This window comes from Staurois parvus, unplaced genomic scaffold (assembly GCF_062004578.1).
Source record: "Staurois parvus isolate SC_StPar_1 unplaced genomic scaffold, SC_StPar_1.0 ptg000855l, whole genome shotgun sequence".
Classification (NCBI taxonomy): Eukaryota; Metazoa; Chordata; class Amphibia; order Anura; family Ranidae; genus Staurois; species Staurois parvus.
In genome coordinates, this window is record NW_028318651.1 from 101,206 (window position 1) to 116,134 (window position 14,929).

General features: G+C 50.9%; 1 protein-coding gene across 1 annotated transcript in view; it reads left to right on the forward strand.

Annotated features, from left to right (window-relative positions):
- HSPBAP1 (HSPB1 associated protein 1) overlaps positions 1 to 14,929 on the forward strand; it is a 142,204-nt gene that overhangs the window by 11,137 nt on the left and 116,138 nt on the right. Inside the window, exon 2 of the mRNA XM_089655606.1 lies at positions 1,818 to 2,003. Within this exon, the coding sequence (XP_089511732.1) occupies positions 1,818 to 2,003 (186 nt within the window). The remainder of the gene's footprint in view (positions 1 to 1,817; positions 2,004 to 14,929) is intronic.

A 14,929-nucleotide genomic window follows, 5' to 3' on the forward strand; every position in this document is an offset into this window, starting at 1 on the left:
AGTCTGATCACTGGGGGAGGGGAGACTGAGGAAATGCTTCCTCCTCCTTCTACAAAGTTACAATGTACAGTCTGATCACTGGGGGGAGGGGAGACTGAGGAAATGCTTCCTCCTCCTTCTACAAAGTTACAATGTACAGTCTCCCCTCCCCCAGTGATCAGACTGTACATTGTAACTTTGTAGAAGGAGGAGGAGGAATTTCCTCAGTCTCCCATCCCCCAGTGATCAGACTGTACATTGTAACTTTGTAGAAGGAAGAGGAGGCATTTTCTCAGTGTCCCCTACCCCAGGAATCAGACTGTACATTGTAACTTTGTAGAAGGAGGAGGAGGAATTTCCTCAGTCTCCCATCCCACAGTGATCAGACTGTACATTGTAACTTTGTTGGAGGAGGTGGAGGCGTTTCCTCAGTCTCCCCTCCCCCAGTGATCAGGCTGCACATTGTAACTTTGCAGCAAATCACAAGGTGAGAGGCCACAGCAGGGTCTGATCTGTGTCAGACCTTTGTGAACACAGCTATTTTCAATGCATACCTTAAATTAGGCTTAGTGACATCATCACTGGGTCTCTGTGCTTCTACAATGCAGGCAGATCATGGCTGGAGGGAGGGGCCAGCAGGGGACTATACAGTTATGCAAATATTAAAATGCCTTGATGGGTGGGTGACAGTCTGGAAGAGTGGGCTTTTCTTGGCAGGCCTTGGTAATGCGCACACGTGATACTGATCCTCCATGATTGAAAGAACGGACACCCAATGAATGAAAGGGGAGGGGCCAGGGACAGTCAGGCTGGGGAGGAAAGTGCTAGATAATGCTGGATGTCCTCCAGCCAGGAAAGGGGGTGGAGCTGTGTCTGACTGGCTGCAGCTTCTAATGCACATTGTGAGAAGCTCCCAGTGTGCAGTGATATCAGAGGAAGCCATTCAGTCCAGGGGAGGAGCCGGTACACCTGTGCAAGACTGGAGGGGAGGAGCCGGTACACCTGTACAAGACTGGAGGGGAGGAGCCGGTACACCTGTACAAGACTGAAGGGGAGGAGCCGGTACACCTGTGCGAGACTGAAGGGGAGGAGCCGGTACACCTGTGCAAGACTGAAGGGGAGGAGCCGAGAGACTAGCTTTGTTGCGGGTAAAAGCTGGGGAGGGGGCATTAGAGTGTCAGCTCCTCTGTACAGAGACTGATGTGACTGTGGGAGGGGGGACATTAGAGTGTAAGCTCCTCTGGTACAGAGACTGATGTGACTGTGAGGGAGGGGACATTAGAGTGTAAGCTCCTCTGGTACAGAGACTGATGTGACTGTGGGGGAGGGGACATTAGAGTGTCAGCTCCTCTGGTACAGAGACTGATTTGACTGTGGGGGAGGGGACATTAGAGTGTAAGCTCCTCTGGTACAGAGACTGATTTGACTGTGGGGGGAGGGGACATTAGAGCGTAAGCTCCTCTGGTACAGAGACTGATTTGACTGTGGGGGAGGGGACATTAGAGTGTAAGCTCCTCTGGTACAGAGACTGATGTGACTGTGGGGGAGGGGACATTAGAGTGTAAGCTCCTCTGGTACAGAGACTGATGGGACTGTGGGGGAGGGGAGATTAGAGTGTAAGCTCCTCTGGTACAGAGACTGATGGGACTGTGGGGGAGGGGACATTAGAGCGTGAGCTCCTCTGGTACAGAGACTGATGTGAATGTGGGGGAGGGGACATTAGAGAGTAAGCTCCTCTGGTGCAGAGACTGATGGGACTGTGGGGGAGGGGACATTAGAGTGTAAGCTCCTCTGGTGTAATCTGATTGGTCGGTTGTCTTCGGGATTCTGTTTTTCAGGCTCCATAATGAAACCATTCACAGCACAAGAGGCCAGAGAGATTGTCCTCGGCCTGGACCGCCCCGCAGTTTTCCTCAATATGGCCCAGGACTGGCCGGCTTCTCGCTGGGACGTTGCTCGTCTGTCGGATCTCTTGCAGGACAAGAGCCTGCGCTTCCGAATTGGAAAGAAGAGAATGGATACAGGTCAGTCAGCAGAACTCTTGCATCATGGGAAATTAAAGCTTCAACACGCTAATGATATTTTTAGATAAATCCTTCAGGTTTTCATTGCATACCTTATTTTATATGCAATAACATCATCACTGAATCTCTGTTCTTCTCTATGCAATGCGGCAGATCATGGTCTGTACGAGGGGCCAGCAGGGTGCTGTACATAGCCACCTGAAATCAACACGGCGCCCTGTCTCAGTACTCCTCTCAAGAGCCTTCAGTCCTGATGCAAGCAGTGGGCTGGCTATTGGGAGGAGTTATGCAAAAAAAAAATGCTTTGATGGGGAATGTGACTTCACTTTTGCCTGCCACCTGCCTGGACCTCTGTCTGGATCTGCATACATTATTTCCTGTCGCCTGTCTCGATCTCATTACTCTCTTGCCTGCGACCTCTGCCCGAACCTGGCTGGTTTCCTGCCTGCCGCCTGCCTCGATCCCTGCCTGTACATCATCACCGTCCTGTCTCCCACCTGCCTCAACCCGTGCCTAGACCTTACTACTCTCTTGCCTGCCGCTTGCCTTGACCCAGTATGGATCTGACCACTTTCTTGCCTGAGTTAATTTCTGACTGGACCTGACTTCTCTCTTGCTTGCTGCCTGCCTTGACCCCTTCCTAGACCTTACTACTCACTTGCCTGTTGCCTGCCTTGACTCCTTTCTGGATCTGATTATTCTCCTTCTTATCTCAATCTCTGCCTGGACCTGACTACTCTACTGCCTGCCTTGACCCCTGTTTGGATCAAACTACTCTCTTGCCTGCCACTTGCCTTGACCCCATATGGATCTGACTACTTTCTTGCCTGCCTTGACCTCTGCCTGGACCTTACTACTCTCTTGCCTGCTGCCTGCCTCAACCCCTGTCTAGATCTTACTATGCTTTTGCTTTCCATCTACTTCAACCCCTGCCTAGACCTAATTACTCTCTTGCCTGCTGCTTGCTTTGACCCCGTATGGATCTGAGTACTTTCTTGCCTGCCTTAATCTCTGACTGAACCTGACTTCTCTCTTGCGTGCTGCCTGCCTTGACCCCTTTCTAGACCTTACTACTCACTTGCCTGCTGCTTGCCTTGACCCCTGTCTGGATCTGACTATTCTCCTTCCTACCTTGATCTCTGCCTGGACCTGACTACTCTACTGCCTGCCTTGACCCCTGTTTGGATCAAACTACTCCCTTGCCTGCGTTGATCGCTGCCTGGACCTGACTACTTTCTTTCCTGCCACTTCCCTTGAACTCTGCCTGGACCTTACTACTGTCTTGACAGCTTTCTGCCTTAACCTCTGCCTGGACCTTACTACTTTCTTGCCTGCTTTGATCTCTGCTTGGACCTTACTACTCTCTTGCCTACTGCCTGCCTCAACCCCTGTCAAGATCTTACTATGCTTTTGCTTTCCATCTGCCTCAACCCCTGCCTAGACCTAACTACTCTCTTGCCTGCCAATTTCCTTGACCCCATATGGTTCTGACTACTCTTGCCTGCCTTGACCTCTGACTGAACCTAACTATTCTCTTGCCTGCCTTGATCTCTGACTGGACCTGGCTACTCCTGTTGCCTGCTGCTTGCCTTAACCCCTTCCTAGACTTTACTACTCTCTTGCCTGCTGCCTGCCTCAACCCCTGTCTAGATCTTTCTATACTTTTGCTTTCCGTCTGCTTCGACCCCTGCCTAGACCTAACTACTCTCTTGCCTGCTGCTTGCCTTGACCCCGTATGGATCTGACTATTCTCCTGCCTACCTAGATCTCTGCCTGGACCTGACTACTCTACTGCCTGCCTTGACCCCTGTTTGGATCAAACTACTCTCTTCCTTGCGTTGATCGCTGTCTGGACCTGACTACTTTCTTGCCTGCCACTTGCCTTGACCTCTACCTGGACCTTACTACTCTCTTGCCTTCTGCCTGCTACAACCCCTGTCTAGATCTTACTATGATTTGGCTTTCTGTCTGCTTCAACCCCTGCCTAGACCTAACTACTCTCTTGCCTGCCGCTTGCCTTGACCCCATATGGATCTGACTACTTTCTTGCCTGCCTTGATCTCTGACTGGTCCTGACTTCTCTCTTACCTGCTGCCTTCCTTGACCCCTTCCTAGACTATACTACTCACTCGTCTGCCGCTTGCCTTGACCACGTATGGATGTGACTACTTTCTTGCCTGCCTTGATCTCTGACTATACTTCTCTCTTGCCTGCTGCCTGCCTTGACCCTTTCCTAGACTATACTTCTCTCTTGCCTGCTGCCTGCCTTGACCCCTGTCTGGATCTAAATATTCTCTTGCCTACCTCAATCTCTGCCTGGACCTGACCGCTTGCCTGCCTTGATCCTTGCCTTGGAGTGACTACAATCTCATTTGCCACCACCTGTGCCTGAACCCATTTACTCCCTTGACTACCGCCTTGTGAACAGTCTGCAGCCCTTCTGTCCCAACGACGGCTAGGCAGAGTGAACTTGAGGGCCACAACCTGGTGCCAGTTTCTAGCAAAGATAACTGGGGGCCTGTAGGGTTTCCGCCCCTCCTCCACAATGAGGGGCTCTGCTGATGACCAACTGGTACTTGGACCCCGCTCCTTGGGTGAGCCCACGTTACCTGCCAGGAGGCGCCATATCCGCCAGCTCTATTGTGTTCAGTAGGATCAGACAGTTGCATGTTGCATGTTCAAAACATCAACTGTAAAAATATTTTTTATTTATTAATTTTTTTCTTCACGTGTTGTATTGTTTAGCCCTGATGGAGGGGGAGGGGGGGGGGCTCGCTCCATCCCCTGAAACGCGTCGGCCACACTGGTTAAAAAACAATTTCTGGACTTCTGGGCTCCCGCCTCCTCCTGTCTGAACTCGACTTCTGACGCCAGACATTTGTGCGTGTTACAGAGAGTTCCACCGAACAGGAAGAAGGCGAATCACCGCCGTCATTTTCTTGTACCTTTCTCTAATCCTGTAAGACCGTTATTAGTTTCCAGCTAAATCCGTGTAAGCGGCCCGTACATCCTCTGTCTGCACGGCGTTCTGAGCGGTTTAATGACGGCGGCGCGCCGACGGGAGGTACGAGGATGAGGCTGCGTTCACTAGAGATTTAGATTGGTACAAATTAGAATGTTTTGCAGCACTTGTGAAGGCTGAACGGCGGCGGATGACGTCTGCGTTCTGTTTTTGCTGTTTTTCGTTTGTTCGTATTACCATTTTCGAGTCCCCCTCCCCCAAAAAAGACCCTGTTTGGGTTGAAATGCGTATTTTTTTTTTTCGGTAAGCATTTGTTTCTTTCTTTTTTTTTTTTTCATCGTCCTATCATAACAGTTGACAGTTCATGTAGTTCATATTTGTAGAACGTTGCGCAGAGTATTGGGATATTGTTGTTAAAAACGTATATATTACATTATATACAGAAAAGGGGAGGAGCCTGTACAACCGGGCAAAGTTACAGGAGTTCCCCTTTTAACCCCTTCAATGCCGGGCACTTTCACCCCCTCCCTTTCCAGGCCAATGTTCAGCTTTCAGCTCTCTCACACTTTGAATGACAATTGTGCGGTCATGCAACACTGCACTCACATGAAATGTATATCATTTTTATTTCACAGAAATAGAGCTTTCTTTTGGTGATATTTAATCACAACTGGATTTTTTATTTTTTGCTAAATGTGAAAAGACTGACAATTTTGGAAAAAAATGCGTTTCTTCTATAAAATTTTGCAAACAAATAATCTTTCTTCATGAATTTTTGCCAAAATGTATTCTGCTACATTTCCGTGGTGAAAATAACCCACATCAGTGTAACTACAAACTATGAGATATAGATCTGAAAATCGATCGATTCTGATGTTCAGATGGCCGATCTCATTTCTTTAGGCCCAAAAATGTCAGGACAGTACAAATCACCCCAAATGCCAGGACAGTACAAATCCCCCCAAATGTCAGGACGGTACAAATCCCCCCCAAATGTCAGGACAGTACAAATCCCCCCCAAATGCCAGGACAGTATAAATCCCCCCCAAATGCCAGGACAGTATAAATCCCCCCCAAATGCCAGGACAGTATAAATCCCCCCCAAATGCCAGGACAGTACAAATCCCCCCAAATGTCAGGACAGTACAAATCCCCCCCTAATGTCAGGACGGTACAAATCCCCCCCAAATGTCAGGACGGTACAAATCCCCCATAAATGTCAGGACGGTGCAAATCCGCCCCAAATGTCAGGACGGTGCAAATCCCCCCCAAATGTCAGGACGGTACAAATCCCCCCCCCAAATGTCAGGACGGTACAAATCCCCCCCCCCCCAAATGTCAGGACTGTACAAATCCCCCCCCCAAATAGGATGGAAGAAATCCCCCCCAAATGTCAGGACGGTACAAATACCCTCCAAATGTCAGGACTGTACAAATCCCCCCCCCCCCCAAATGTCAGTCGGTACAAATCCCCCCCGCCAAATGTCAGGACGGTACAAATCCCCCCGCCAAATGTCAGGACGGTACAAATCCCCCCCAAATGTCAGGACGGTACAAATCCCCCCCAAATGTCAGGACAGTACAAATCCCCCCCAAATGTCAGGACGGTACAAATCCCCCCAAATGTCAGGACGGTACAAGTCCCCCCCAAATGTCAGGACGGTACAATCCACCCCAAATGTTAGGACGGTACAAATCCCCCCAAATGTCAGGACGGTACAAATCCCCCATAAATGTCAGGACGGTGCAAATCCGCCCCAAATGTCAGGACGGTGCAAATCCCCCCCAAATGTCAGGACGGTACAAATCCCCCCCCCAAATGTCAGGACGGTACAAATCCCCCCCCCCCCCCAAATGTCAGGACTGTACAAATCCCCCCCCCAAATAGGATGGAAGAAATCCCCCCCAAATGTCAGGACGGTACAAATACCCTCCAAATGTCAGGACTGTACAAATCCCCCCCCCCCCAAATGTCAGTACGGTACAAATCCCCCCGCCAAATGTCAGGACGGTACAAATCCCCCCGCCAAATGTCAGGACGGTACAAATCCCCCCCAAATGTCAGGACGGTACAAATCCCCCCCAAATGTCAGGACAGTACAAATCCCCCCCAAATGTCAGGACGGTACAAATCCCCCCAAATGTCAGGACGGTACAAGTCCCCCCCAAATGTCAGGACGGTACAATCCACCCCAAATGTTAGGACGGTACAAATCCCCCCAAATGTTAGGACGGTACAAATCCCCCCCAAATGTCAGGACGGTACAAATCCCCCCAAATGTCAGGACAGTACAAATCCCCCAAATGTCAGGACAGTACAAATCCCCCCAAATGTCAGGACAGTACTTTGAACACATCTACTGCTTCCATTCAAAATGTTAAATACCGTCCTGTAGGGCACATGAGGTCCCCTTGTAAAGCTGCAGCAGATATTTGGGTGCAGAGACTATACTGCAGCAGTCCCCCAGCTAATGTGTCTCCATTAAAATAAATGAATAAATATATGTGGGTGGAGTGCCCCTTTAAATTCTCAGCACTCGGTTTCTCTGCCTTGTGCGGATACACCTGAACATCCATTCTCTCCTCTCTGGCTTGGCGGTCGCAGACACTTGTACAGCCTCCTGCGGTGCGATGCTTTGTGCTGTGTACACCGGACAATCCCAGCGTGACTCCACACTAGTGATCGATAGATCATTCCGCACAGAACATTCTCTGTACTCAGACTGAAAGAGCACAATGCATCAAACTGAATCCCGGAGAAATCCAGGATGTATGGGATGGGGGGGGGAGAAAGAGAGGAGAGAGTGGGGGGAGGAAAGGGAGAGAGAAAAGGGGGGAGGGGAGAGACAAAGAGAAGAGAGGGGAGATGGAGGGAGAGGAGAGGGAGAGAGATGAGGGGAGAGACAAGGAAAAAGAAGAGAGTGGAGATGGAGAGGAGAGCGAGGGGAAGAGAAGAGGGAGGGGAGAAGGAGGGGGAGGAGAAGGAGGGAGAGACGAGGGATGGGGAGAAGGGGGAGGGGAGGAGAAGAGGGGGGGGGAGGGGAGGAGAAGAGGGAGGGGAGGAGGGAGAGAAGAGGGATGGGGAGGAGAAGGAGGGAGAGGAGAGGGATGGGGAGGAGAAGGAGGGAGAGGAGAGGGATGGGGAGGAGAAGGAGGGAGAGGAGAGGGATGGGGAGGAGAAGGAGGGAGAGGAGAGGGATGGGGAGGAGAAGGAGGGAGAGGAGAGGGATGGGGAGGAGAAGGAGGGAGAGGAGAGGGATGGGGAGGAGAAGGAGGGAGAAGAGAGGGATGGGGAAGAGAAGGAGGGAGAGGAGATGAGAGGGATGGAGAGGAGAAGGAGGGAGAGGGGAGGGATGGGGAAGAGAAGGAGGGATGAGGAGAGAGAGCAAGAGGAGATGGAGGAGAGAGAGGAAAGGGATGGAGAGAGAGGAGAGGAGAATGAGGGAGAGGAGAGAGAGTCAGTAGAGGGAGGGAGAGAAGACAGAGGGAAGAGGGAGAGGAGCGAGAAAGGTGGGGGAGAGATGGAGAGAAGTAGGGAGGAAGATTGGGATACATTGTTTTCTTTTCATGTACTGATCAGTGCAGAGTCCCCTCATTGTTATTTTCCACATTCCTAAAATATCGATTCCCCGAACCATGAGATAAATAATCGATGTGGGTGTTTTCTCTTCAGTGAATTGACTTTAATAATTTATCTCAAATGTTTTGGTACTTTCCCCACATACAGTCAGGTCCATAAATATTGGGACATCAACACAATTCTAACATTTTTGGCTCTATACACCACCACAATGGATTTGAAATGAAACAAACAAGATGTGCTTTAACTGCAGACTGTCAGCTTTAATTTGAGGGTATTTACATCCAAATCAGGTGAACGGTGTAGGAATTACAACAGTTTGCATATGTGCCTCCCACTTGTTAAGGGACCAAAAGTAATGGGACAGAATAATAATCATAAATCAAACTTTCACTTTTTAATACTTGGTTGCAAATCCTTTGCAGCCTGAAGTCTGAAACGCATAGACATCAGCAGACGCTGGGTTTCATCCCTGGGGATGCTCTGCCAGGCCTCTACTGCAACTGTCTTCAGTTCCTGCTTGTTCTTGGGGCATTTTCCCTTCAGTTGTGTCTTCAGCAAGTGAAATGCTCAATCGGATTCAGGTCAGGCGATGGACTTGGCCATTGCAGAACATACCACTTCTTTGGTGTCTTTTGCAGTCTGCTTTGGGTCATTGTCCATCTGCACTGTGAAGCGTCCAATGAGTTGTGAAGCATTTGGCTGAATATGAGCTGATAATATTCCCGAAACACTTCACAATTCATCCGGCTGCTTCTGTCAGCCGTCACATCATCAATAAATACAAGAGAAGCAGTTCCATTGGCAGCCATACATGCCCACGCCATGACACTACCACCACCATGATCACTGATGAGGTGGTATGCTGAGGACCATGAGCAGTTCCTTTCCTTCTCCATACTCTTCTCTTCCCATCACTCGGGTACAAGTTGATGTCGGTCTCATCTGTCCATAGGATGTTGTTCCAGAACTGTGAAGGCTTTTTTACATGTCGTTTGGCAAACTCTAATCTGGTCTTCCTGTTTTTGAGGCTCACCAATGGTTTCCATCTTGTGGTGAACCCTCTGTATTCACTCTGGTGAAGTCTTCTCTTGATTGGTGACTTTGACACACATACACCTACCTCCTGGAGAGTGTTCTTGATCTGGCCAACTGTTGTGAAGGGGGTTTTCTTCACCAGGGAAAGAATTCTTCGCTCATCCACCACAATTGTTTTCCGTGGTCTTCCGGGTCTTTTGGTGTTGCTGAGCTCACCGGTGCGTTCCTTCTTTTTAAGAATGTTCCAAACAGTTGTTTTGGCCACGCCTAATGTTTTTGCTATCTCTCTGATGGGTTTGTTTTGTTTTTTCAGCCTAATGATGACTTCACTGATAGTGACAGCTCTTTGGGTCTCATCTTGAGAGTTGACAGCAACAGATTCCAAATGCAAATAGCACACTTGAAATGAACTCTGGACCTTTTATCTGCTCATTGTAATTGGGATAATGAGGGAATAACACACACCTGGCCATGGAACAGCTGAGAAGCCAATTGTCCCATTACTTTTGGTCCCTTAACAAGTGGGAGGCACATATGCAAACTGTTGTAATTCCTACACCGTTTACCTGATTTGGATGTAAATACCCTCAAATTAAAGCTGACAGTCTGCAGTTAAAGCACATCTTGTTCGTTTCATTTCAAATCCATTGTGGTGGTGTATAGAGCCAAAAATGTTAGAATTGTGTCCATGTCCCAATATTTATGGACCTGATTGTATTTACCAAAGTTGTAATTATTTACTGTTTGATATTATATTTTGATGAATTGACTCTTATTATCTCATGTGATACTTACAAAAAACACTTCCCTAACTGCGAAGGGAGTGCATCTGGAGGAGGAAGGTGCGGCAGGAGGAAGGTGCAGTTGTAGGAGGAGGGTGCGGTAGGAGGAGGGAGGTGCAGGCGGAGGGTGCAGTAGGAGGAGCAGGGTGTGGTAGGAGGAGGAAGGTGCAGCAGGAGTAGGAGAAAGGTGCAGTAGAAGGAAGGTGCAGTAGGTGGAGGGAGGTGCAGTAGAAGGAAGGTGTGGTAAGAGGAGGGAGTTGCAGTAGGAGGAGGAAGAGGAGTGTAGGAGGAAGGTGCAGCCGGAGGAGGAGGAAGGTGCAGCCGGAGGAGGAGGAAGGTGCAGCCGGAGGAGGAGGAAGGTGCGGCAGGAGGAGTAGTAGTGCAGTAGGAGGAGGAGTAGTGCAGTAGGAGGAGGAGTAGTGCAGTAGGAGGAAGGTGCAGTAGTAGGAGGAGGGTACGATAGGAGGAGGGAGGTGCAGTAGAAGGAAGGTGCAGCAGCAGGTGGGGTGCAGTAAGAGGAGGAAGGTGCAGTAGCTAAAGGAGCACAGAAGGTAAAGGATGCAGAAGGTGAGGGGGTGCAGTAGTTGAGGGGGGTGCAGTAGGTGAGGGGGTGCAGTAGCAGTCATGAGCTCATGTTTGTTGTGGTTAGCCGGCTGTATAGCTTTCTGATCACTGTTACAGTCTAGGAGGTGTGGCCCCTCTCTAACCCCCACCCCCCCTCCCCCATAGTTCCCATGCTCTCCCACTCCTTTTGGGAGAAAGGTCAAACAGTTTCAGGATGCAGAAGGGGAGGGGGGGCAGAAGGTGAAGGGTGCAGTAGGTGAGGGGGTGCAGAAGGTGAAGGGTGCAGTAGGTGAGGGGGTGCAGAAGGTGAAGGGTGCAGTAGGTGAGGGGGTGCAGAAGGTGAGGGGGTGCAGTAGGTGAGGGGGATGCAGTAGGTGAGGGGGTGCAGTAGTTGAGGGGGTGCAGAAGGTGAGGGGGGTGTAGTAGCAGTCATAAGCTCATGTTTGTTGTGTTTATCCGGCTGTATAGCTTTCTGATCAGTGTTACAGTCTAGGAGGTGTGGTCTCTCTCTGACTCCCCCCCTCCATAGTTCCCAGGCTCTCCCACTCCTTTTGGGATCCAGGTCAAATGGTTTCTGGATGGCTAGTTAGAGGAGATCAAGGAACGTCGTTCCCCCATCTCCTCTGCTGTTTTTTTTAAAGCAGTCACAACCTGAGTAGAAAAGCCTGTCCCCTGTCGTCATACTGCAGAGAAAGGACCGTTGCTCTCTATGTGATCTCTGTGAGGGTCTGTTGGATCTCTGTAGAGAGGCCACCGCTTCCACACAGGATCCTTCTCTGCTCATGCTGGCCGGGGACAGGCTTTGTTACTTGTGGCTCTACAGGCTTTGCACACCTTTGGTATCGATGTATTTGGAATGTATTCAGCTGATGTAAACCAAAAGTTCAATTACACTAAAATTCGCATTATACATCAGATAAAATAATACACCTCAGGGGTTGTGATCCTCTTCCTTAGGGTCTTTTTTCCAGTTCTGGTTGTCATCCTAGCCCTTGTCCCTCATCCCGGCCCCTCGACCCTCATTCCGGCCCCTCGACCCCCTTCCTAGCCCTTGTCTTTCATCCCGGCCCCTCGACCCTCATCCTAGCCCTTGTCCTTTATCCCGGCCCCTCGACCCTCATCCTAGCCCTTGTCCTTCATCCTGGCCCCTCGACCCTCATCCTAGCTCCTGTCCCTCATCCCGGCCCCTCAAACCTCATCCTAGCCCTTGTCCCTCATCCCAACTCCTCGACCCTCATCCCAACTCCTCGACCCTCATCCCAACTCCTCGACCCTGATCCTGGCCCCTCGACCTTCATCCCGGCCCCTCAACCCTCATCCTAGCCCCTGTCCCTCATCCCAGCCCCTGTCCCTCATCCCGGCTCCTCGACCCTCATCCCACTCCCTGTCCCTCATCCCAGCCCCTCGACCCTCTTTCCGGTCCCTCAACCCTCATCTCGTTCCTTGTCCTTCATCCCGACCCCTCAACCCTCATCCTAGCCCTTGTCCTTCATCACGGCCCCTTGTCCCTCATCCTAGCCCTTGTCCCTCATCCCGGCCCCTCGACCCTCATCCCAGCCCTTCAACCCTCATCCTAGCCCTTGTCCCTCATCCTGGCCCCTCGACCCTCATCCTAGCCCTTGTCCTTCATCCTGGCCCCTCGACACTCATCCTAGCCCTTGTCCTTCATCCTGGCCCCTCGACCCTCATCCTAGCCCTTGTCCTTCATCCTGGCCCCTCGACCCTCATCCTAGCCCTTGTCCTTCATCCTGGCCCCTCGACCCTCATCCTAGCCCTTGTCCTTCATCCTGGCCCCTCGACTCTCATCCTAGCCCTTGTCCCTCATCCCGGCCCTTCAACCCTCATCCTAGCCCTTGTCCTTCATCCCGGCCCCTCGACTCTCATACCAGCCCTCAACCCTCATCCCGGCCCCTGGACCCTCATCCCAGCCCTTGTCCCTCGTCCCGGCCCTTCGTCCCTCATCCCGGCCCTTGTCCCTCATCCCGGTCCCTCATCCCGACCCCCATCCCGCCCCAGTCATAAATCTTGGCTATCAAGTGATTCTAATTGAGACATTCTGCCTTAATAAATACAATTCACGGATCACCGCTTTACCTCGTTTACCTTCGATCTGCCTGACATATTTCATAAAGGGCAAAACAAACGCTCATAATGGAGAGATCATTGGATGTCCTCGACTCTGACAGTTCTACATTCATGTCGGGATTGGAATTAGAAGCTCTAAATGGGAAAATAAACTCATTAATTTATAATCCTCACACATTGTACACCAATCATGGAGTGCACACGGCATGTCAGGTGGAAGCACTGAAGTGGACCTGTCATCACATGCGGTATCTTTTCATGTTCACTGCAGCATGCCGAGCAATGTGAGACCCTTCCAGGTATTTCTTCCCTCCCACAGAGATCACCGTACTCCCCCAACCATGCCTTCATCTGATTTTAGGGTTCGGTCATGGGCCAGCCCAGGGCCAGGACAAGGTCCTTCTTAGCAATCTAGGTGAAAAGGCCAGAGTCCCCCCCCCCCCCCCCATGAACTGTGAACTACTTCAGCAGCATCAGTTGCAGGTTCTGCTCTTTTTGGGCCCCCCTTCTACTGAAGGGTGTTACATTTCACTGCCAGCAACCACCAATGTGGGTGGGGAGTAATGGTTACTGACACCAGTGTTGGGGGTTATTGTTACATTCCCTGGCACGCAGGGGCGTATCTACCATGACACAAACAAGGCGTTTGCCTAGGGCGTCAATTGTTAGGGGGGCGGCACCGCCCCCCAGAAGAAGGGACCTTTTTGTGCAGCGGCGGACAGCAGGAAGATCGATGTGGTGGGGCATGGGGGAGGGCAGTTGCAGAGTGACAGTTGTGTTCCTCTCCCTCCAGCAGCTGACGAGCCAGGACCAGGGGACAGACTGGAGCAGGGAGAGGAGAAGTGTCGGAGAGGAAAGAGCCCGGAGTAGGTGAGCTGTGTTGTCATCTGTGGGCTCTCCCTCCTGTCATCCATCCAGTACAGTGCACACTGACAGATCGTATGGGACTGCACACACCTCTCCCCCCCCCCCCCTCCCCTCCTGCTGCCCGGAGATAAGCAGCCTTTGGAGAAGGGGGGGGTGAGTGTGGCCCCATACAATCTGAGGGGGGGGGGAAGAGAGAGGGAGAAGAGGGAAGAGATAGAGAGGCAGAAGAGGGAAGAGAGAGAGAGGGGGAGGGAGAGAGAAGAGGGAAGAGAGAGGGGAGAGAGAGCGAGAAGAGGGAAGAGAGAGGGGAGAGAGAGCGAGAAGAGGGGAGAGAGAGAGAGAGAGAAGGAGATGGAAGAGAGAGAGGAGAGGGAAGAGAGAGAGAAGAGGGGGGGGGAGAGAGAATCATATATACATGCACACACTTATTGAACTCTCTCGCTCTCTCTTTGGGGGGGCAAAATTTTTGTGTTGCCTAGGGCACAAAAAAATGTAAATACACTACTGCTGACACCAATGCTGGGGGCTATTGTTGCATTCACTGACACCCATAGTGAGGTTGTTATTGCGTTCACTGACACTGATGCTGGGGGTCATTATTGCATCCACTGACACCAATACTAGGGTTAATATTGCGTTCACTGACACCAGTTCTGGGGGTTGTTATTGCAGGTTCAGTTCTTTTTGGGCCCCCCTTCTGCTAAAGGGTGTTACATTTCACTGCCAGTAACCACCAATGTAGGTGGGGAGTAATTGTTACTGGTGCCAATGCTGGGGGCTGTTAGTGCATTCACTGACCCCAATACTGAGGGTGATATTGCATTCACTGACACCAATACTGGAGGTTATTATTGCATTCACTAATGCTGGGGGTTATTATTGCATCCACTGACACCAATACTGGGGGTTATTATTGCATCCACTGACACCCACACTGGGGGTTGGTATTGCATCCACTGACACCCACACTGGGGTTTATTCTTGTATCCACTGACCCCAATGTTGAGGGTTATTGTTGCGTCCACTGACACCAGTGCGGGGGGTTATT